The 22,688-nt window shown below is 34.8% G+C and overlaps 2 protein-coding genes and 1 long non-coding RNA gene across 3 annotated transcripts; 2 read left to right on the plus strand and 1 right to left on the minus strand.

Moving 5' to 3' along the window:
• Positions 1–8,151: 8,151 nt before the first annotated feature.
• LOC137400683 (uncharacterized) lies at positions 8,152–14,418 on the minus strand. Its single transcript, XM_068087014.1, has 7 exons — positions 14,297–14,418; positions 13,560–13,667; positions 13,017–13,151; positions 12,184–12,377; positions 11,513–11,700; positions 9,866–9,943; positions 8,152–8,177 (listed from the first exon to the last, which is right to left on the minus strand). The coding sequence occupies exons 2-7, from the start codon at positions 13,620–13,622 to the stop codon at positions 8,152–8,154; spliced, it is 684 nt and encodes a 227-aa protein (XP_067943115.1). The 5' UTR covers positions 13,623–13,667; positions 14,297–14,418.
• A 258-nt stretch (positions 14,419–14,676) lies between these two features.
• Positions 14,677–17,201, plus strand: LOC137400065 (uncharacterized). The gene is made up of 3 exons (XR_010979209.1): positions 14,677–14,822; positions 15,270–15,428; positions 16,232–17,201. It is a non-coding gene; the product is annotated as an uncharacterized lncRNA (long non-coding RNA).
• Positions 17,202–19,127: 1,926 nt separating this feature from the next.
• LOC137400153 (uncharacterized) lies at positions 19,128–21,311 on the plus strand. Its single transcript, XM_068086470.1, has 2 exons — positions 19,128–19,231; positions 20,125–21,311. The coding sequence occupies exons 1-2, from the start codon at positions 19,188–19,190 to the stop codon at positions 20,732–20,734; spliced, it is 654 nt and encodes a 217-aa protein (XP_067942571.1). The 5' UTR covers positions 19,128–19,187; the 3' UTR covers positions 20,735–21,311.
• Positions 21,312–22,688: the final 1,377 nt, after the last annotated feature.

Below are 22,688 nucleotides of genomic sequence, written 5' to 3' on the forward strand. Positions count from 1 at the left end.
ATAGTGGTAGCACAGGTGCAGAGTAAACATTACCGCCAAGAAAAGAGAAGATGTTTTAGACCTGGCTTGGGTTCATATTTGGCTTCAAACCTCATTTGGCTTGAATCCTTATTAGTGATATCATATCTGTTTTTATTTTTGCGGATATGACGTCACCAATACGTTGTATCAATGACGTCATATCCAAAAAAAATAAAAACGGATATGACGCCACTAATACAATGTATTAGTGACGTCATATCTGCAAAAAATAAAAACGGATATGACGTCATCGACGCAATGTGTTAGTGACGTCATATCCGAAAAAAACCGAAAATGACGTCACTGATACAATGTATCAATGACGTCATATCCGGAAAAATAAAATTGGATATGACGTCATTGATACATTGTATCAATGACGTCATATCCGTTTCTAATTTTTGCGGAGTCATTGATACGATGCACTAGTGACGTCATATCCGTTTTTATTTTTGCGGAGTCACTAATACATTGTATCAATGACGTTATATCCGCAAAAAACGGATATGACATCACTGATACAATATAAGGCTTGTCAAGTTTTAAGAACGATTTCCGGCCGAATTAATCTGTCTATGTATAATCCGATTAGATGGGTAGGTTTTAGAATATTGTCGACAATTTTCAAAGACTTGGTAACATATTTAAATAGGTTTATGTGTTTTTTATCGTTATTATACTTAAACGACTCCATTGAAAAATGGTTAAACTTGTTGATGAGATTTCGGTACAAGGGTTTGCGACAGTGTTGATGAATAATTTTCATGAGTTGTGTGCACATGCATTTATCATAAATCTCTCAAACAATCGCTCCGCTCGTGTTTGGTCGTGGGAATACCATTTTTGCCAGAAATGGGTATTAAGTTAGTACGTCTTGAGACTCATCTCACGGATGAGCCTTAAAGCTTATTCGAGCGAGCATTCGTTTTCTCTTAATGAAGGAATAATAGTATACAGTGCACCCTCAGCCTGGTACAGTGCACCCTCAGGATACGATTATAATCCATTCCTGGGTTGGCATCGTATGGTAAAAAAATCGTATGAAGGGAGTATAGAAACCATAGTAATTACATGTATATAATGCAAACAACCTTGTAAAAAACGCCAAATTTTTATATAACTGCTGTACATATTAAAACTTATTATTTTTAATATGTATTTAATGTATAATATTAAATACAAATTTAAATATAAACTATATAAAAATATATATAGTATATAGCGTAGTATATATAGTATATACTATTTATTTGAATATAAAATATTAACAAATATAAATTTAATATATATATGTAAATTTTTAATATTAATCTATTGTATTGATATCCTTGGACCATTGAATGCCTGCATAAAAGGTAACCTACTAGGAGTACGGGTTCTGATACAATTGAATAGTTTCTAAATCTCTTATATATACATATGTATATTATTTTATCTCAATATTTATTTTGAAACTTATCTGTGACATCATAAATTATAGAAATATCAGAGAATTAATTATTAATTATTTTAAAAAATGACGTCACAAACTATATCATTATTTTTATTTGTGATATCACATTGTGGGAAAAATGACAATACATTTCACGGAGTCATTTTCAAGGTTCCAATTTATTCATGACGAGATTAACTCTAACTCTTTTCACAATACCTTATACTGAAATCATGATATACATATGGCAAATAATAAACAACTAACATAACTAAGCTAACGGAATAAAAGTAAAATTAATCAACTGATAGCTTGTGTACAAAATTAAAAACAGTCAACCTGTTAAAGGTTTCATTATATAAATTATGTAAGAAGCTGCAACAATGTGTAGTAGTTGATGCATGGGTGTATCATAGTATTACGGTCACCGTATTCCAATATTTGAGTCTGCTGCATTTGTGATATACATAATTCCGATGTATGGTGTACAATTCCTCCTTAATCGAATGTACAATGTACATATGCTATGTTATATGCTATATTTATTATTATTTGGATTTTAAAATTCTGACATTATCCCAAATATATTTGACATTTAGAAATCCATCTTAGATGGTGTACTACCTTGAAATATACTCTGAATCAGGTATACACTCTCACTTTTTCCTACTCTCTAATTGAATGAACAGTGTGTTAAAAAGCATGTTTGCCACTGAAAGAATTTGCCAATTGCATTTGGGGGGCAATCAAACAATCATGGAGCAGACAGTGTGTATAATCTATGATGGTCTATTTTTGGGAACAACATTCTTAGGCTATTTAAAGATAAGAACTCCAGCTATAGCATTTGGTGTCAACTCAGTAATCAAGCAGTGAAAATTCAGACTATGGTATCTAATGGCCATTTGCTCTAGTAGACCTCAGTTTTGTCATGTTAATAGGCTATCATAGCAGAAATAACCCTACAGCATGTAGTGAGCTGAGACAAAGAATTTGCTTGTTCGGTGCTGTAACACTGAAATACCGAGGCCAGACGGGCTAAACAAAGCTTTTATATACATCATGAGATAAACACTTGCCCAGTTGTAAGATTGTGATAATTGTTTTTCATGCCTCATACTCTTCCGTAAAACATTGAGTGTTAGTTTTTGTGTTATTGTTATGTATGGTTGTGGAGAAATTATGTTATGCATAACTAATCCGAATTCACAGTCTTCAGCTGGTGCACGTGATGTCAGCGCGTAGGGTGGAGCTCGTGACTTACTCCTGGTGTCTAGGTCATGTTTGACAGGAGTGGCAGATTTATATGTGTGCACTCATTTGATTCGTCTCTATTGTTTCTCTGGTGGTTTTCTGATGATGGTGGTTGGTAGCTTTAATTGCTTCGACTTCCCTTTGGTGGTTTCCACAGGCGGTGCTGATGCAGTTTCCATGACTGATTTCTTCCACTTCGGAAGTTTCTAATTTTCTTTTGACATTTTTCAATTACTGGATCTTTTGACATATTTTAGGCGTCTTGCTGCTTGTACGCATTATATGCTTTCCCTGTGGTCTAACTGCATTCCCTGTTGGTATCTTGTTTTCACAGTATCTCCATACAACATTATGATCACCACTTTTTAGAATATATGAGGGAAACTTTGGACTACAGTAAACTGAGTAAAGGGTTTATTATATCTTATCACTTCACAATCTTGTTGAAGTGAAGGATATAATAATATAAATTTGTTGGTGTTCCTTGAAAGTTATTTGGATGTGATTGTTATCATAAGTGTCTATGAATGAATCTACTATATAAACGGCAATCGTTGTCTGTCTGTCCGCGTGTGTATGTGACCGCCTTATAGAGTACCGTACTTCTCGGAATATTAGCCGCTACTAGGTATCTAGGGCGTATTAACGGGAATCTCCGGTTAGTACGCTCCTCTATACATAACCTATTCATCATTTGCCGTTTTCACACAAAATGACGTAATAATTTCAACTCTATGGCTTTTTTTAGCTTCATGACATGTGATGCTTTTTTGTCCTCGACGTATTAGGGCCAATTTGTTTTCGGCAAAACGATATCGACAATAGACTCTCTCAATATTAGAATTTAGTGATTAAATTTTATTAACTCTATGAAATACAATGCCGTTTTTGTGAACCTCTATTTCTGGCTTTTCTTAAGGTTCAATTGCTAAATCACTGTTAAGGTCACTACTTTTTACGCGGACAATTGTACTATCTCGAGCAGGAATAGCATCTAGATTCTCTCACCTTCGATCAGACAAAGACACTACAATGTTTTATTTTTACATAACATATCGTTGTACCAGTATCGTCGTTTTCAGAGTTTTGATGGATAGCTGTTGGTGGAACAGTAACTTTTTTATACACACACTTCTATGCAAGAATTGTTGATATTAATTCAACATATTCACAAATTTTATTTTGTTTTCTCAGTTCGTATTAATTGTATCATTACCGAATCATTTCATATTGTAATCGTAGCAAAACAGACTCAATTTCGCTATTACTTGCTAATTATTTCACTGTTACATCTAAACCCTTTTATAGTCGTTTTATTTTTAAAATTTATTTGACCTGCACGAAACATTTTTCTCATGATATGAAGTTTAAAAGTTGATTGACAAAGTAAGTTTGAAAACCTTTACTACCCGGATAGCACAGCTAGGCTTGGGGCCGTGGCGTAACTCAAGGATGCGCGGGAGACCTTTTTCGCCCCGAGTGCAGCGAGAGTCTCCAGGCGCGGCTTTTCGGATGAATGAGTTGGCGAGTGCGAGGAGATTGAGTAGTAGGCGATTGATCGCGAGGTGATTGATTGCCAGTGCGAGACTATTGGTTGCGAGACGATTGATTGTGAGGCGATTGGTTGCGAGGCGATTGAGTGCGAGGCGAGTGGGAGGTGATTGCAAGGCGAGTGCGAGGAGATTAATTGCGAGGCGAGTGCAAGGCGATTGATTGCGAGGCGGGTGCGGGCCGATTGATTGCGAAGCGATTGATTGCCAGCGCGAGGTGATTGGTTGCGAGACGATTGATTGTGAGGCGATTGAGTGCGAGGCGAGTGGGAGGTGATTTCAAAGCGAGTGCAAGGAGATTAATTGCGAGGCGAGTGCAAGGCGATTGATTGCGAGGCGGGTGCGGGCTGATTGATTGCGAGTGCGAAGCGATTGATTGCGAGGCGAGTGAAAGAGCGCGATTGTCAACTGCAAGGCGGGTAAAGACTGGTCAGCCAAGGCCGGGGTTCGGCGGCAGAAGTGCGCGATCGTCAACTGCAAATATAGACGGGTATGAACGGATGCATGAATCTAGACACATAAATCTAAAATATTTACTAGAATTTACACGCATCTAGCTGTAAAACACATTGCAGATTTCTATTGTTCTCCCCAACATTATTGACATGTATATGTGTATGCATATTCAGGGCAACAATTTCAGTAGACAATTTACATAATAATACATCAGGGCAACAATTTCAGTAGACTGCATATTTGGAGTTGGTGTACAGTATGAAAGACAACTCTCAATAAACCTTATGCTGCACGTGAATCTGTTTCTGTAGGCGGGTAATACAGCTAGTATAATATAATTGGATTACAATCTTGTGTTACGGCGCTATAATTTAAAAGGATAATAGGAACATATACGTATAAGGTAAGATACTCTCTCGTACCTATTAGCATTAATAAACTCCCTCATACCTAGTAGCTGTAGATAACTCACTATTTCTGACTTTTACTGTCTGACTAACCAGAGTCACTCCTCCGGTTAGTTATCAGTAGTAAAAACTCAGTCATCCCATGTTACACATCTTGGTGTACAGTTACGTACACGGGTTGTTTCCTTTAATTACATGTGTATAAGGTGCTGGTTGACCAGCTGACAACCATCTAAGCTTTTTCTTTATTTGTTTGCACCTTAACTACTGTGAATACAATTATATCAAATATCCTTGACGGCATGTCAATGTACGTAGAGGTTATTAGAGATTGCAGCTAGTTTATTGCCAGCAACAGTCAAAGCACAAGCATCACAAACTGTCTCACACAGTCTGGTTTTCTGTTCTCCAGATAATCAACTAGATCCACTAACGTAGCAGCAACTCGGGTCCCAAAAAAGCGAGCGTATACCACTGTAATGTAAAACTCGAGCTCTTGTGGTAGCAGATTGGTGCAGCTAAATTGTAGCTTGTCAAGCCTGGAGTTGCGCCCTTTTGACACTAAGGGCGGATGACTATGTCTATAATACATAGAACTGGTAATGTAATTGATTGAACATCAGAAAAAGTAACATGAAAATTTGGTAACTTAACAAATGATAAACACCGTATCATTGATCAGCCTCATAGGCTGATCAAACAGCCTATTCACGACCACATCTATAAAAAGTTAAATTCAACCTAACTGAGTGCCATATGGGATTCCAAGTAATTGACAAGTCTGAGGAACTTGCTAGAGTGGTAGGTTTTGTAGATAACAGCTGCAACAGTTCTTTACTTTGAGTCCATAACTGAACATGTAGACTGTGTATATCAAGTTATTACTCTTTGTTCATCAACACTTAGCTCAATATTTCGTATGACAAATCACTGTTGAAAATGGTGATGACGAATGAAGCGATTGTTTTAACAGTTAACGATACAATATATTTAGTAACTAACTACTACCTTAGTATACAAGGAATAAATATTGAACACGTAATACACATAGGAATATAGAACATATTACACACGGATATTATCAAATAGATCTCCTGTGCATGTACACTCTATGTATCAACTGTTAAACTCAGGTCCCTATAAAGAGTGACTCATTATCTTGCTATGATTCGACCATGTCTTCCATGTAAAAAGGAGATGACAGACAACTCCAACTAAACTGCTGTCACTTGAACCATTCACTCTAGTTATGCAATCGATATTATGACTTTCCCTCAGCATCTTTTCAGTTGACGCTTTGTGTTTCAGCCGTGTGAGAATTGCTGAAGAGGTTTAATCATGATCCATCCCTTCCACCTGTATTCAACAAGGACAGAAGCTGAATAACCAAAACACTGGCTACACGTTTGACGAAATAAAATGTTTCAGGATTTCCATGTTCACAATAGCATCTCAAGTTTTGGATTTTTCCCACAAGTACAAACAAAGATTAAGTTAACTGAAGACAGCAATGCTAACTAATTAAGGGCATTATTGTACACCTCTTTTAGTTAAAATACTAACATACCAGCCAGCGTCATGATTCTGCTACGCTTAACGTCTCCATCACTAACAGGTGAGCACGACTTCCTTTTTCTCCTAGCAACTATAAAATGAACACAAATTATAATTGAACTAGTATCTACCTCCACATATTAATGAGACAGAGATTACTAGATTTTCTCATGAATTTATAATTATACAGAATAATCTTGCTGAAAGTGCAAAGAATTTTGCTGTTTATACTGGGGTTTTACAGCCCCAGTTCCGGGTAACGCTGGCATCTCCAATCTGTTAGATTTTACTCACCAGTAGAAATATAACTTAAAGTCAACTTTAGACAGCAATGCTATCTAGAGTTGACCCTTGTTTGTTCAGACTAATACAGACCTGGCCATGTCCAGATATCCAAAAGCCAAAACATAAAAACTTCAGTACTGTACAGTACCACATTGTATGTTAAACAGCCTATATATTGTCTCATACATATACTCCTAGGCCACAATATGGTACAATATGCATATAAAGTATACATGAGAGAGTAAAATATGGTTACACCAGCAATATGTTACAACAACTATAATATTAACCCTTTGACAGGTGCAGCAACATTTATGTCGCCTATACTTTGCATTTTCCCATGGGCAAAGTGACATTGATGTTGGAGGGGCAAGCATTTCTTTAAACAGGTTTCCACATACGTAGAAGTAGCAGACCTGTGTCAAACAAGCGTTTAACAATATTTTACTCTGAGTAAAATATATTCAGCTGATAGAATTACTACTTATTTAACTTTAAGCTTTAAGAAAAAACTAATAACTTTGGAGCTATAAAACGGACTACGATACGCCATAGCAATGGCGGCTCCTTATGCTAGTACAGTAGACGCTACTATGATGTAAATCTCATATAACATAAAAATTTATATAAAGATTTTGCTTCGTACCATGTAAAAAATTCTCTATAAGATAAATTGTCAAGTAGGTGCAAGCTCTCAAATTGGATTTGAATAACGAAAACATTGTAGTTAGCTTTAAAAATGTTGCTTTATCTTTCGTTGCCCTTAGCAGAAAACTGACGCGCGTATCTTGTATCTCTGTTGTATATACAGAGTTCCATGACAGTCTAGTTCATTGTGATAGATCGTCAGCTGTTTCGACAAAGCTCAGAGGATATGTAACTGTACAACTTTTCATAAATTCTTGAAAGACAATTGATTGGTGCAGGTATTACATTGTCAACCTATCAATTTGAATGTCATGAATTTGAGCATCGTCGAATGTTATTTTTTATCATAACCCTGAAACCCTGAATACGTGACTATGAACATGTAGACAACGTGGTTGTCATGGTAAAATATATCATTGGTTTACATGATCGCAGTCGTACAGCGTATTTGTTATTAATTTTTCTTTTCAGATTAGCTCTCGCTGTTTAGTAAAAATAAACAAGTTATTGTTGATTGACATCGGAGATGAGTGCTTCCCTCAAGTTAAGTGATAAGAAAAAGGAGAAATGCTGTCAATACAAACCAATAATACTGCAGTTATGATACAGCCAATAAACAAAAGTTAAGTCTAGTTTTTTTCCTTTCCGACAAGAACAAAGAAATGAGTTTGGGAAGATCTTGGAACAGATTAGGCGATTTACATTTATTTTAAAGTTCCTATAACATAAAATCCCTACAACGTAAACAATCCTCAAATGGATTATTTATGTTGCAGGAGTGTCTACTGTATGATGTATCTAAAGAGTATGTTAACACTTGCAAGTCTGGGCCTGAAATAACTCGAAAATATGAACTTCACCTGATCCTATGCCCAGCAAACTCGAATTCATAGGTTCACTGCGTTTTTATGTACTTCCTATTTACGGAAGATTATGAAACTTTGGTGGCTTTGTGTCGTATAGGACTTTAGTAAAATTCTAAAGTATCAAGTTGACAGGACTACCGGGTTCTTGAGATATAGTACAAATACCGATGACACTTCTATCCGAATGAGAAATAAAAAAAATGGCTGCTGACAGAACACTAGTTCTTTCAAGACTTCCGGTTTAATTAGAATAACAAGATTTTGATCACGTTATGCGATATATATATTTTAGCGCAGTTAAAAAAAACTTCCAGTTGATAGGATTATTGCCGTATGTTTCGAACTATCAGCCGCTACTTTTTTCAGACGTTTCAAGTCATGCGGCTTATTTAGAGGTTGCGGCTATTCTGTGGTCTTTTCTTTCACCGCTAGGGTCGCACTTTATGCGGTAAATATTTTCAGTATAATGCAAAAGTTTCAAGTCGTTTAGAATATTAGTTATGGAAACTGACCGACTGAGAAATGATAAATGGCTGCTGTCAGAACATTAATCTCTAATGTAACCCTGACTGAAATACTTTGTATTGAAGATCAAACACAGGCAAGCTAATTAAAAACTAAAACTAAAAAGCCTCTCCTCAGCAACAAGAACTTAATACTAAACAAGTTGTTTTTCTATTCTTAAAAGTAGACAGATTTTATCAGACTCGGTTTACACCTACCATTATGTTTCTTCAGTTACCTCTATAACATCACATCTCTCAACGAGTGTGAAACAAAAATTACTATATTTACATTCGCAGTGGGATTACATTCACAAAGGATTTGTGTTACTGTAAGTACTTTTACAGTCGATTGAAAGTTATTAATTTAGATCTTTGTGACTTCAAATCACTGTGTAGTTATAAATATTATGGCTACCGAGCTTCCCAGACACACGCATCACTGAAACCACGGTAACTACGACGACAACGGAAAGTTTATTTTGTGGATATTGCTGTCATCAAGTCACTATTAATACCATTTTGTGGAGAATGTTTTGCTGATCACTTTTTTTTCGAGTACGTAAAGATCAAACAAACCGTTTTATAAGTTATGATCAAAAATAGTGAACGTAAAACATATCGATGAATTTTTTCGGAATTAATTTGCAAGGAGTGGCGGAACACTAAAAATAAATTTGCTGTCCCCTGAAGGTTTAATAGCAGCAGCAACAACAAACAAAACAACAGTACAACACTCTTCGAAGAGACACAGCCGCATCGGATAATCATTCGTTCCAAGATGTTGTCAGGGCGTTTGAAAGTACGGACAAGTAGTCTGAAGAAGTGGGGATCGACTGTCTATCATGATCATTATATCATAACTCTGTTTGTTAAAATACAAACATACCAGAGAGTGTCAAGATTCTTCTGCGCTTGGCTTCGTCATCACTAACAGGTGAACACGACTTCCTCTTTCTCCCAGCAACTATGAAATGAACAGAAATTATAAGGGAACTATACGTAGTAATGAGACAGAGAGATTACTAGACTCTCTCTCAAGACTCAGTAGTTATACAGAATATATTACAGAGTAAGGTGTGTCATAATACCTAGTACGATTCTATAAGTAGAAGCAATAAGCATATTCAGCTGCTAACTACATGTACAAGATAAAACAACAAATTCTTCCATGTACAAAAGTATCTTTCTACTTCGAAGTAGTCTACATATATAAAAAACGGCTTCAATCTACGATGGCAGATGAACTTTCAAAACAAAGCTATAGAAATAATTACTGTTTCAGGCGAATAATGGTTCCTTGTTTAATGCGGTCTTGAAACTTCGAAGTACTTGTACATATAGAAAAAACAGTTTAAATTTACGAAGGTAGATGGAACTTTGAAAAAACGCCATAGAAATAACTACTGTCTCAGGCTACTTTTAGTGCGCAAAATGAAGCGCGCAAAAGTTTTGCTCGGCCAAAAAATGTTTGGATGCTAATATCGACTAGTTTAGCAGTGCAGAAAAAAATTTCAGGCCAGAAAATATTGTCAAATGTATTGGACAACTAGAACATGTGCGTTCCATCGAAGGCAACAATCAAAACGCAGCTTTCTGAGCAAACAAGGAAATATTTTTGTTTTAAAAACGTCAATTTTTGTTTCTGCATGTAATATAAGTAGGATTCGTTTATGTCACTTGTTCATGAATATGTATTTGTATCATTTAATAGATTTATTATCGTGCGGGCTTATAAATAGACTTAGAAATATGCAGATTTATAGCAGGTTATTTAATGGATCGATGCTCATAACTTCATTTCTATTGCACATTAAAAGCTAGTTTTGGCAGTAAACTGTAGCAAACTTATCGGTGAGTGCAATGAGCCTTTACTCAACAATGTTAAATATAGATATAAAATAAACATATGTCTTCAAATTTAGAATGAAATAAAAATAGAAAATGCCAACAAATTGCGAAGGACACAGGCTATAATATCAACGCAGGTCAATTGCAAGCAATAGATATTAACGGGTAGAGATATTTCTCAGTTTCTCCATGCACATTCATTCAGAGATCTTCGTCAAGTTAGAGGTAAGTTTGCAGATTTATTGCATCCAAAAGGTTTAACATCGCTTGACCGAAGAAAGCGCGCAAAATATAGGCGACATTCGCTTTGCAATTAATAGGGCTTAATTTATCTTCCCAAAATTCCAACTAGCCATTTGAAAAATAGACTGCCAACCTCTATTTAAACGCCGCCTCCAATTGATCCCACTATAGAAGGTTAAAAAATAGAGCGCCATGGCGTTCAATTAGAAGTTTTACAGTAATAGTAAAATACTAAGACTAGAGGAGTATGTGTTGTGCTTAACCAATCACAGAGCGCATGACATTCAACCAATCACAAACAGTGTGCGCTGCGTTTAGACAATTAAAATTAAAATGAACCTTATGTGAAAATAACATTAAACAAATGGTTAGCTGCTCAGAATAAAATAACAACTAACTGAAACCCACAAAACAAAACAATGAAAAACACTGCAACACACACCAGGGGGAATGCGATCCTCAGAGGATGAATGAGTGATGGTGAGACCAGAATCAGAGGAAATCGATGAGCTGTCAGAATGAGGATTATAGAAGGAAAGGATTGAACCACTAGACTCATTGTCAGAAACACGAGGAAAACGTCTTCGTAGTTTCCTACGAGGAAAGACTGGAAGTGTCCTGGTCACGACTCTAAACAAATACACACCTTTTGAGAATATGAACACTGCCTGGATAGTTGTAACTTTGTACGCATGAAACAAAGAGAACTTCGTATTAAATTTTAACTTGTATCTCTCATTAACTGACACATGAAAGGAATGAAACTGAAAGTTTTCCTTTCACGATGAAAGCAACACGTTTGAAAAGTTCTAATGGCATTGTATCTAACAGTAAATTATCTATATAAATATACAAAATGGTGGAGTTGTCTTCCACCAGCCCTCAATTGTGATTGTTAACATTATGATTATATGTAAACCAGCTTTTTCATATATGACAGTTTTTAGTTACAATAATTACAATATTGTATATTAATTCCATAAAAAATTGTTGATACTTATAAATAACTCAAGGTGAAAATTTAGCTGAATCACAGCTCATACTTCATGCATGTCTGTACACTTTTTGGTTTGGTGGAAATATCAGTGAGCTACCATGGCACATCTAACATACCTGGATCTAACCAGCACCGTCAGAGCCAGCCACTGTTTCCTAGACATCTCACTAATGGTCGCATGTACGTGTTGATTGAATTTGTTTCTGGCCTTTCTTTCAACCATCCTATCCAGTACTAGTCTTGTTGTGATGTTCATTAGACGAATAAAGCCCCTATCAGATATCTTAGCCCTCTTACATCTTAAAGCAGCCTGTAACAAAAAAAATACATTAAGAAATAGGAGTTAATCTGACTGCTATGCAAGAGAGAGTCAAATCTGTTCGAAGATTGTTTAGAGAGATCTGGAAGAGAGATATTACACACTATCCCATATGTACAAAACAGAGAACTACAAAAACTATCTTCATGACAGCACATCAGTGAGAGTTAATGGACAAAAATCCAAATTTATTGCAAATTAAGAATTGTATTGGTATATGTAGTTTGGTTGGCATTTCTACTGGTAAAAGTGAGATACACACATTTCTAGTACCGAATGGATGTACTAGTGATAATATTATAACAGATTTGTATCAATTTTCTTACACATAAACCTTTAATTCAGAGAAACTTAGTCATTCAAGAGACGAGAAAGATGGGCCAGCACTCTTGTAACCAGCACTACCAAATCTTGTCTAGTCATTTGGTTTTTCAGTTAACAAGATATTAAAATAACTTGAACTATAGCAACAGCTGTAATCACATATTATTAACATAAAATACAATTAATAACGGAGTAACTATATTATTACAACAGAGGACTATCATTATAAAAACCCCTAATATTCAATTATATGAATCACAGAACAAAGACCTAGAATCCAAAGAGTAACAAGTTACACAGACATACCTTTATGAACCTCTGACTGGCCATCATGTTCGTCACCAACACATCAACTTGGTAGTTAGAGAGGGTAGAGAAGTTCTTAGATCTAACCAAATGTTCATACTCTTGCCCAAAAGTACCCATTCTAATAGCATCTTTCTGTAAGTGTAAAAACCACAAATTAGTTTACATAAAATCCTTACTGTTAAAGGGTTACAGTGAAGTTATAAAACTAGTACAGATCATATTCTATTCTAACAATTTTAAAATATAAATGTATAGCACAGACTAGAGCTGATATCAAGAAACCATCTTGTCAGTTAGTTTGTGATATATTAAGAGTTTTGACAATGCATACTTTATGAGATAATTATAAATTGCGTGATGATGTATATAGACTTAGAAATTGAGTGCAGTGCTTTCACTTTACAAAAAAAACCTTGACCATAGTTTGAAATGTAAAATCGTACAAACGCACTCTCAGACTTGAAAGGAAGTACACTTGATTGTTTCAGTCACACAATTGTGTATGGAATATGTAAGGCTACTGTGTATAAGTGAACATACTATGACTGCTCGAACTTCCAGAGGAATAACAGACTCCATGAGCAGTTGAGACACAGAGTTCATTCTTATAGAACCATCTGCAGCACATGTCTCACTCTTCGAGTACTTCTGTAAAAATAAATTTATATAAATATACATGGAATATTCAGTGCAAATCAATTAGACCAAATTATAGACTATGAAATCTTATCAAGTTTAAACAGCATGATTATGTCTTAAGGTTGTTGCATGTTTTGTTTTTATAACTTTTATCCATCATTTTAGAGATAATTCGTTTCTACATTTAAAAACTTAAACTGTATCAATTCTGTTTGATTGCATAAGGAGAATATCCTAAATTTATTGTTGAATGAGTTATTTAACTTTTTTCGCTAAACCTGAAAGTCTATATACTATTTATTTATCAACACAATGTTATAGTAGTCAAACATTGATACAGCATTAGGTTTTATTAGCATGCTTCTACAAATGGTTTATATAGCGATGAGAATAAATTGAACGATATTGAAGTTAAAGCTTAAAAAATAGCACAGTGCAGATAGATTTTCAACTGTACCTCAATAAGAAACTTGTGACTGACAGTAAATTTGCTTCATTACTAAAAACTTAGGAACAAGTCATCAAATCTGTGTGGTAAAAAGTAGTTGGTTTTTGAAATGTAGGCAACCAGTTTTCTGCCTCAGATTGAAAGTGTTACAAATATGAATAGGCGTTACTAGCATAATCATGTTACTTACTAGAGCTGAGCTACAAGCCGCTCCTCTTAAACTCTGATCACCAAGACTACGAGATTTTCTAGGGACCTGTAAGCAAATTAATTGTGACTACTATGCTACACTTCTAGATGTTTATAAAATGAACACTTATAGAAACCAGTTAGGATCGAGATGACGATTGAACACTAGCCTGGCTAGCAACAAACTGATAGGCAGACAAATAAACCCATTGTCTAAACCATTGAACTTAAAACCCCTGGAATGGCAAGAGGTCACTCGCGAGTACGGAAATCCGGTCGACGCCATTATCAGTTAATGTTCAAGTTAATTTCATTGCGTTCAATGTGAGAAAGAAATCTAATTTCAGATTTAACAGCTATGGAAGGTCACGATTACACCGCTCAATCAAAGGAACAGACTACTGAGATTGCTACTAATAATTTATGTACGAGAGATAAGGGTGTAGGTGCACAGTGCTATTGCTATTCCATGAACTGCAAAAACCGCAAGAATGGACTTTTAAAGGAAAAGGCATGACATTTCACAAGTGAGTCACTTCTACTACTAGTTCTATTACTATTGCTCAAGTCTACGACTACTAATAGTTGTGCTACTACTAGTTAGTACTGCTACTAGTTAGTTCTACTACACTAGTCACTGGGTGAGTGAGAGTCGATCAGTGTCACTACTGAGTGTACGAGTTTGACTGTATTTTGTCGGTGACTAGATAAATTTATAAGCTAGTGAGTGAAATGTTCTTCCTTCAGAACGAAGGTTTTTTATTATTTAAATTTTGATTTTTTTATATTAATATTTTGGAACTACAACCCATTAGGTTATTTCTAAATATTTATATTTGAAGGAAGTGTTTGTCGTGCTTATAATATTATTTATTTTTGTACCTGGATCTAGCCAGCAGTAAAGAGATAAGAGTAATAATACTATTGTTATTACTACTGTTGCTAACTAACTACAGTTTCATTTTAATTTTTAGATTTCCAAACAAAGCAACTGAGAACTCTCGTTATTTACAATGGTATCGCAACCGCAGAAGAGTGAATAAGCCTGATCCTTGAGCACTTATCTGCAACAAACATTTCAATGATCTATGTTTTGACAGCAGGTTAAAACGTTCGACTGAAGCCATTTAAAGGTAATATTTTTCAATGTTGAATGATACTTTTCAATGATTGAATTTAAAACCATATTGTCAAGCACAGTGCTGCAAGGTTGCTCAACTTAAAGTAGCCATACATATTTGAAAGAAATTTAGAAACCTCAAACAGCACCCAAAACAGTGACAGCTGCCACAGCAATTGCCTATGAATATGTCTGCAGCCTAGCAGTTGTGTGATCTGTTCTCTGTGATTCTTCATCTTCGTTTCTGGGATTTAATGTCCAACGCATAAATTATGCTGTCCTTTTTATCAAATGTTAACTGTGTAAATGTTTGTTCATTTCCTAGTTGTTGTAATAAAACTACATAATACTCCTGCAAATCATAAATTCCAAATTGATAGCAATAACTTTCAATTTAAAACACAAAACATCTTTTTGGAACAAAAAAAATCAAAAAAATCGATTTAAATAAAAAAAATCAAATAAAACAATAGAAATCGATCTTTTTGATTTAAAAAAAAATCATCGATTTTTAACAACCCTGCCTACAACACAACAGGGTAAGACATGGTGAATCTTTTCATATCAAATAACGGTAATGTGAATTTTAGTTGCAAGTCAACCATTAAGCTTTATGCCTAAGATGGGTGTGAATGACTTCTAGTGAAAATTGCTACATTTTCATTTTACATAGCGATATGGTAGCATTTTGAGCTGTTTTATTTTCATTTATTTTATTAGTTGTATTGTTGTTTATTAAGGGTACTATGTTTATGTGAATAAGACATTCATTTTTGTTGATTTTATGTAATTGTTATAATTGATGCTTTTGTTTAGGGGGTTGGAATAATAATCCTACTGTTACTCAGTTTAAGGCTACCTTCACAAACTTATCATCAAATGTGGTGCAGAATCAGATGCTAGTAAGACAGGTAATGTTACTGCTCAAAACGAGATTCTCATCATACAGGCTACTCCAGAAGTTGATCAGTTTGTGGAACTCAATGATTTCAGATGTCAAATTTCTGTTATAGGTAACAGTATAGTCTATATAGCTGGCTACATTGTGCAAAAGCTAACTAAAGTGCTGTCGTGACATTGGCCGTCAGTCGCTGGTTACGGACTAAGTCAAATATCCAGTACCGACATCTCTATACTCTACTCAAGCTACAAAACAATGGAGGATTGGTGCTTCCATCAGACGATGTCATCAGGATCCTGCTAGTTGCAGATCAATACTTTCGTATTCATACAAAGCCAGATCCACTCCATTGTGTGGTGTATTTTATCAATAGTGTAAGGTCTAGTGATGTGTTATGCTTTGGGAAACACCTTACGTATATGGCAGATGGCATATCCAACCACTGCGTCATTGTCAAAAACCTTATTGAGTCGTTTTATGATCCCCGACAGCATCATTATGCTAAAATCCTACACTCAAACTGCAAGGTGCATCTTTGTGGCATACAATACTAAAGTAGTACTTTTTAAAGGCCAGTAACAATATAATCACTGTAATATTCATCTGCAGCTGTTGTTGTGCTGTTATTCCTAATCTAATTTAGTTCTAAGAAACTGATGCACCTTGGCTCAATATCCACTTTTATACAAATCTCCTTTTACACAGTTTCTGTAACGTGTATGTATAAGTTTAATCATCTGATTACACTAATTCCTGCATTTCCTTGTTTGCATTATTTTGATTATTCTCTATTACAACGGTTTTTAATTTCCGTTTAGTTGTTGCAGTAGTTCATTTCATCTTTTACAGATACTGTATTATACATATCATGCATTCATAAGCTATTATCACTTAAATCTTGAAAACAGTTTCGGTTTTGGCAGCATACCTCTGTGTTGTTTTTATCGAAATACTTCATGTGCTAAGTTTTTCCATATGCATTTATGCATATGTAATATAAATTTTAATATAATGGAACAGTTGTTATTTGCCTGAATATATCATTTGCTGGGTTTATGCATTTGTAATACAACAGTTTGTACGAGTAACATGGTCCACGGAAATCTATTATACATCTACTTATCATTTGATATATCCTACTCCACATGTTATAAATAGGTTTTCTTCTGTCAGGGCACTCTAAACGTTGTGTTGGAGTAGCTTTCTTTAACACCCAGCTGAAAAATAACTATTCAACATGTATATTTCTGTCATTTTTCACCCTTTGTTTACAAACGGAAACAGCATTCGATTAGCTCTCCAATATGGCGCACACGTTACGTATTATTATCAACGTAAAAGTCACGTGATTGCCATTCCAGGGGTTTTAAGTTCAATGGTCTAAACCTTAGCTACAGATTCAGCCGGCAGTCAAGGCAGTCTCTCAGCACAGCGATCTTATGGCTTGCTTCTTGACTAGTTTGCCAGACAGCAGCTCATCCATCTTCATCATCGTGTGATTATTTACATAAAGTTTCAATGCTTTTTGATAGCGAGGCTCAAATGCGGCCTCATCCAATATTCTGTGACAACAAAAAGATAATATGGTTGTAAACTTTGAGATTAAACCAAGTGTTTGGGCATCAAAAAAGTTTCTTTAAATGAAAGTACCAAACATTCAAAAACAGATAAAAACTCATTTTACACCAATAGCTTATCAAGTGTGCCTAAGGGCAGTAAATTTAATTTTGTTTGGTATTCTTTGTGCATCAAAAGTCTTTCTAATGAATTAAAAGTAGGTAGTAACCACTTAAAGTCACAAGCATTGATAATCAGCCGCACAAACAGAGCAATACTATGTCATCCTTGAAAACAATTCGCTGTGATCAAGCTGGCAAATCCAGTTACTAAGATGTATCGTGCTTAACAGCTACTTGGTAGTAACAGTTACCAAGTCAATGTTACTTGTAAATAAAACATGGCAAAGTAACTTCTGAAAAGTGCAAGGAAAAAAGGAAATAAACTTTGGCAAAAATATCGAGATATGCTGCCAAACATTTAAGATTACAAACATATGAAGAAATACATAACAGAACTTACCAATGGCATGATTAAATTGATCTCTATGAATAAAAGAATGCAGTTATGATAAACTTTTGCTAGCTTTTTAAGAAAACCAAACAAATATACTGGGTGCAAAGGAGAAATTTGTCTCATTAGACAGTCGCTCTGCTCAACAATGGTATTATTCAAGACTGGCTTTACCTCCTTTAAAATAATCGTTCGAAAAAAATCATTTTTCTACTAATCAAAAGGGATGCGTTTCAAATTATACATAAAATTAGAGAAGACAACTCTTACTAAAAATGTCGTGTTGTTGACTGAGGAGACAACTCTCTAAAAACTTCAAATATTTGCAACAAAGTTTTGCATAGATTACTAGTTTTAGCAGTTCGAGACTTAATGCCTGCAAAACTTAATGCAACTTTCTTATTTCTGAGATTTTTATAATATCTTTTCTACAGTTATTAAACACCACAAACTTTGTTGGCCCATTATTCTACCTATTATCACTACTAGTTTTTAGTGAACGTTCATTCGTGAGATCTTTTTCTTTTCTTTCAGGTTTCGCAGAGCGGTTTGTATCTTTCCAGCGGCGTGATTTTGTAACGACGGTTTTAATTTAAACAGCAATATTTGAATTCGTTTTAAAAGTTGTCTGTCCTTTTGAGAAAATTCACTCGGTTTTGCGGAAAAGTGCGGAACATAAGGCCTTGCGGAACGTAGACCTGTCCCCGCTAAGGAACGTAGTTACGCACTCTAACGATTTAAGGCCGATTGTCAGCTGTGAAATTTAACTAGTTTTTGTATTATTTTGATTTTAATATCATAATGAATAAAGGAAAAAAATCAGCTAAAGTAGCAGCCAGAAGATGGTAATTAATATAAATTATTTAGATCAATTCTAATAGTTAAAAATAACTGTTAGTTGATTGCTATAAAACCTAACAGCCGTTCCTGTGAGACATCATTTGATTGTGTGACCAAAGAACAAACATTTGTAAACTCTTTTTGATGGCATTTACTTGCCACATGTTTCTAATGATCATTGTATAACTTTTCATGTGCACTTAGCCAGTCAAGCAAGTGAAAGGCAACTTGTCATTCCAATTTTATCCACCTTTTTAGCTTATATGCCAATATATACATTGTGCTATCATTTATAGAACTGTTAATCAGCGTCAATTTTATAGTTGTTGCAAAATAATATATGCGTTGTAGTCATAGTTATCTTTTCCACATTGCCAAGTCCTATAGATTACTACTATATACATCTATACTAGTCGAATGCCCGACGGTGCACGGGTGTAATAGAATAATTACCTAATGGATTTGAGTAACTTGCCTGGACAGCTAAATCTACTCAAATCTTTACTAAAACAATACTTGCGTTTGGGGCCAGCTTATCAATAGTGACATTATGTGTAACGATCAACAGTGCTAGTGCATTAAGCGTGAGTATCTCAACCAATGTAATGAATATTTTCACTATTATTGATAGCTATGCTTAGTTGCGAGTGTAGTCCTATGGGTAAGTTTGCTGGCTGTTGATGTTGAGGTTCCGAGATCAGATCTTGTGCCGTGTGGATTTTTCATCGCTAGATTTTAATTGTTATAACTGGACACAGGGTTTAACAAACAAAGAGACAAAAAAGCTGAAAGACCAACACCGAGATTTATAGATGAATTGCATATATATCGCGCATATATATCGCGCATATATCTGGAACCAATAGTATAACTGCTGTCATTTTTTTATTTGTACCAGGATTAAAGAAAGCTATGCTTTCGGAAATGCTTCAAGTCACAGAGATGTTCTGGTCAGCTCTGCATATGACCATTATAAAGGTCATTGTTCAGGACTGAGTAAGAGACAGTTTGGCATTGTACTGCATAAAGTATTCCCATTTATTGGTACGATGAAAGGACCAACAGTCGATGGCAAAAGAGTGCAAGTTTACTCTGGCTTGATTAGAAAAGGAAACGATCCTGTCACAACTTTTCCTCACCACATTTTGTTGGACCACAGTTACTCAGCAGTGAAGTTCGCTGTTCAGGATACTCGTGTCATAAATGTAAGGGAAGTGCAAAGCGCTACAAACAATCTAGAGACAAGTGACATCAAGGACTCAGACTGCGATTTGACATCTACTGTCAGTGATTCAGATTGCGACTTAACTTTTACTGATGAGGACTACATACCATTTGACTCATCTACTAACAACAGACCATCTACTCAGACCATAGATATAGACAAAATTATAGGTTGTTTTCCACCAGACCTTAAAAATCATCCCAACTTCGCCCAACTCCTCCAAGATGTTATTGATCATTGTTCTAAATCTTCCAAAACAGCACGCAGATGGAAGATTAAGTAAGTTTTTAAAAAAAATTTTTCTGTATTTAATCATTCTAATAAAAAAATAGTTGATACAGTGACAAGTACTAAAGAATGCTTAACAAAAACTTTATTCTTTTATGTGGATTCCTGCTAAATTAAATACTTATCCTTACGATGTTTCGTGGACATGGAAAGACTTAAACCAATTGTGGATTGCAATCTTGGACATGGAGATCAATGTGTTAGACTTATAAAGGCTCCTAATATGACTACCTACAGATTTACAAATAGTTGCAGTACCAACGCTCAAGTAGCTGGTAATTGACACTCCCAACAGTAAAATTTTTGGTAAGAGATTTTTCACAAATAAATTTTTGTATATCAACTTGTTGAGCTAGGTTTTGGAATACTTTTTATTCATCTGATGTCATGGCTGCTGTATATGGTTTTCAATTTAATGGCACTACTCAATAGGAACAATCTATTGCAAAAGGTCTCTAAGCATGTATAATAGCATTTTTGTCGGATTTTTGCAACTGCAACTAATACTTTTCATACTCAAAAAATGAATTGCTTTTATTCACAGTTTGTTTTCTAATAAAGCGTGCTCACCAATTGAATCTTTGAGTCTGTCTATAGTATATTTCTTGGGAGTTATGTTTGATATCAAAAAAACATTGGCCCACATTCATTTGTATAGAGATCCCTCCACTGTGCAAGAAAGCACTTTGAATAAAACAATAAAACTCTCTCTTTCTTCTTACCATCGCCTATCGCAACACTCGGAGTACCGGTGAGTAAGACCTATTCAATAGATGGTAAAAATATACATGTACAAAGCAATAGGTTAATAATAATTATTATCAATCAAGCTCAAAATTCTTAGAAATATATAACTTCACTATTTTACAGCTGTTTGTGTCACTTTTGTTTATAAAAAATACATGCATATCACTATTAAAATGTTGTAATTTAAATCGTTTACACCAGGAGAAAAATCAATTTAAAAAGAAGTTTATCAATTTCATATATCAAGTGCGCTAGTCCTTGTGTAGTGAAATCATCATCAAATGCTCATTATGTCTCGAGTCTCAAATTTTTACAAGACAATGTCTCGAGTTTCGTCTCAAACTTAAAAAGCCTGTCTTGTTCCACCTCTATTTGATGATGCATGAGAATTACATTATTTTATGAAACTTTGCTATAATATTTTGAAACATAAAGCGAGTTTGAGGCAGCAAGCACTGAAATGTTATAACATTATATATAGATAATAATATTTAAACTTACCACATTAATAATAATATTTTATTACACGTTTGTTTTGATATACTTTTAGCCCAAATATAGACAAATTTTAAATAATTAGGTTGTATGGATGTGCATTCATATAGGTAGATATTGTAGTTTTGACACCTGTAGGGGAGTTACAAATGTAGCTGACAAACTAAGCTTACAAACAATGTAAGCTGTACCAACTTAACCATTAAGCTACATGCAATACAATAGATTTTTTGGGTAAATAGTCATTACATAGGTTAAAATACTTGCGCTGCTTGCTTGGGGTTAATAACTAGCACTGTTGACCCACGATTATTAAGCTGGCCCAAAACGCAGGTATTTTTTAGTAAAGATCTAGCTTCCCAGGTAAGTTGTTCAAATGCATTAGGTAAATATTTTATTACCTGTGCATTGTTGGGCATTCAGCTAGTTGTTATATAATAGCAACTAAAGCATTGTTTTGCTGTAAACACATTCTGAAAATAGGACAAACATCGGAGCTGTTATATCAAATGTGTTCATATTTTATAACATCTAACTTAAACCTAGCATTAACAATGGTTAGCATGTTCACAGTATTGAAATATCCGTACAGTTTTCTACGCATGTACATGTAGTACTACTAATATTTGTAATGTACAGGTGATTTGAAAACATGTAATTCTTGTGCATTGCATTAATAAGAATGTAGAAAATGAGAGTAATCATTC

The sequence above is a fragment of the Watersipora subatra genome, chromosome 7 (genome assembly GCF_963576615.1).
Source record: "Watersipora subatra chromosome 7, tzWatSuba1.1, whole genome shotgun sequence".
Lineage (NCBI taxonomy): Eukaryota > Metazoa > Bryozoa > Gymnolaemata > Cheilostomatida > Watersiporidae > Watersipora > Watersipora subatra.

What these genes read in the sequence shown, in the direction of transcription:
- LOC137400683 (XM_068087014.1), bottom strand. Translation starts at nt 13,622, where the DNA reads ATGAACTCTGTGTCTCAACTGCTCATGGAGTCTGTTATTCCTCTGGAA. An exon ending in ACGGTGCTGGTTAGATCCAG is followed by an intron (nt 11,701 to 12,183) that starts GTATGTTAGATG and finishes GTATTTGTTTAG; the next exon opens with AGTCGTGACCAGGACACTTC. An exon ending in AAGAATCTTGACACTCTCTG is followed by an intron (nt 8,178 to 9,865) that starts GTATGTTTGTAT and finishes TTGTATTGACAG; the next exon opens with CATTTCTCCTTTTTCTTATC.
- LOC137400153 (XM_068086470.1), top strand. Translation starts at nt 19,188, where the DNA reads ATGAATAAAGGAAAAAAATCAGCTAAAGTAGCAGCCAGAAGATG. An exon ending in AAAGTAGCAGCCAGAAGATG is followed by an intron (nt 19,232 to 20,124) that starts GTAATTAATATA and finishes TATTTGTACCAG; the next exon opens with GATTAAAGAAAGCTATGCTT.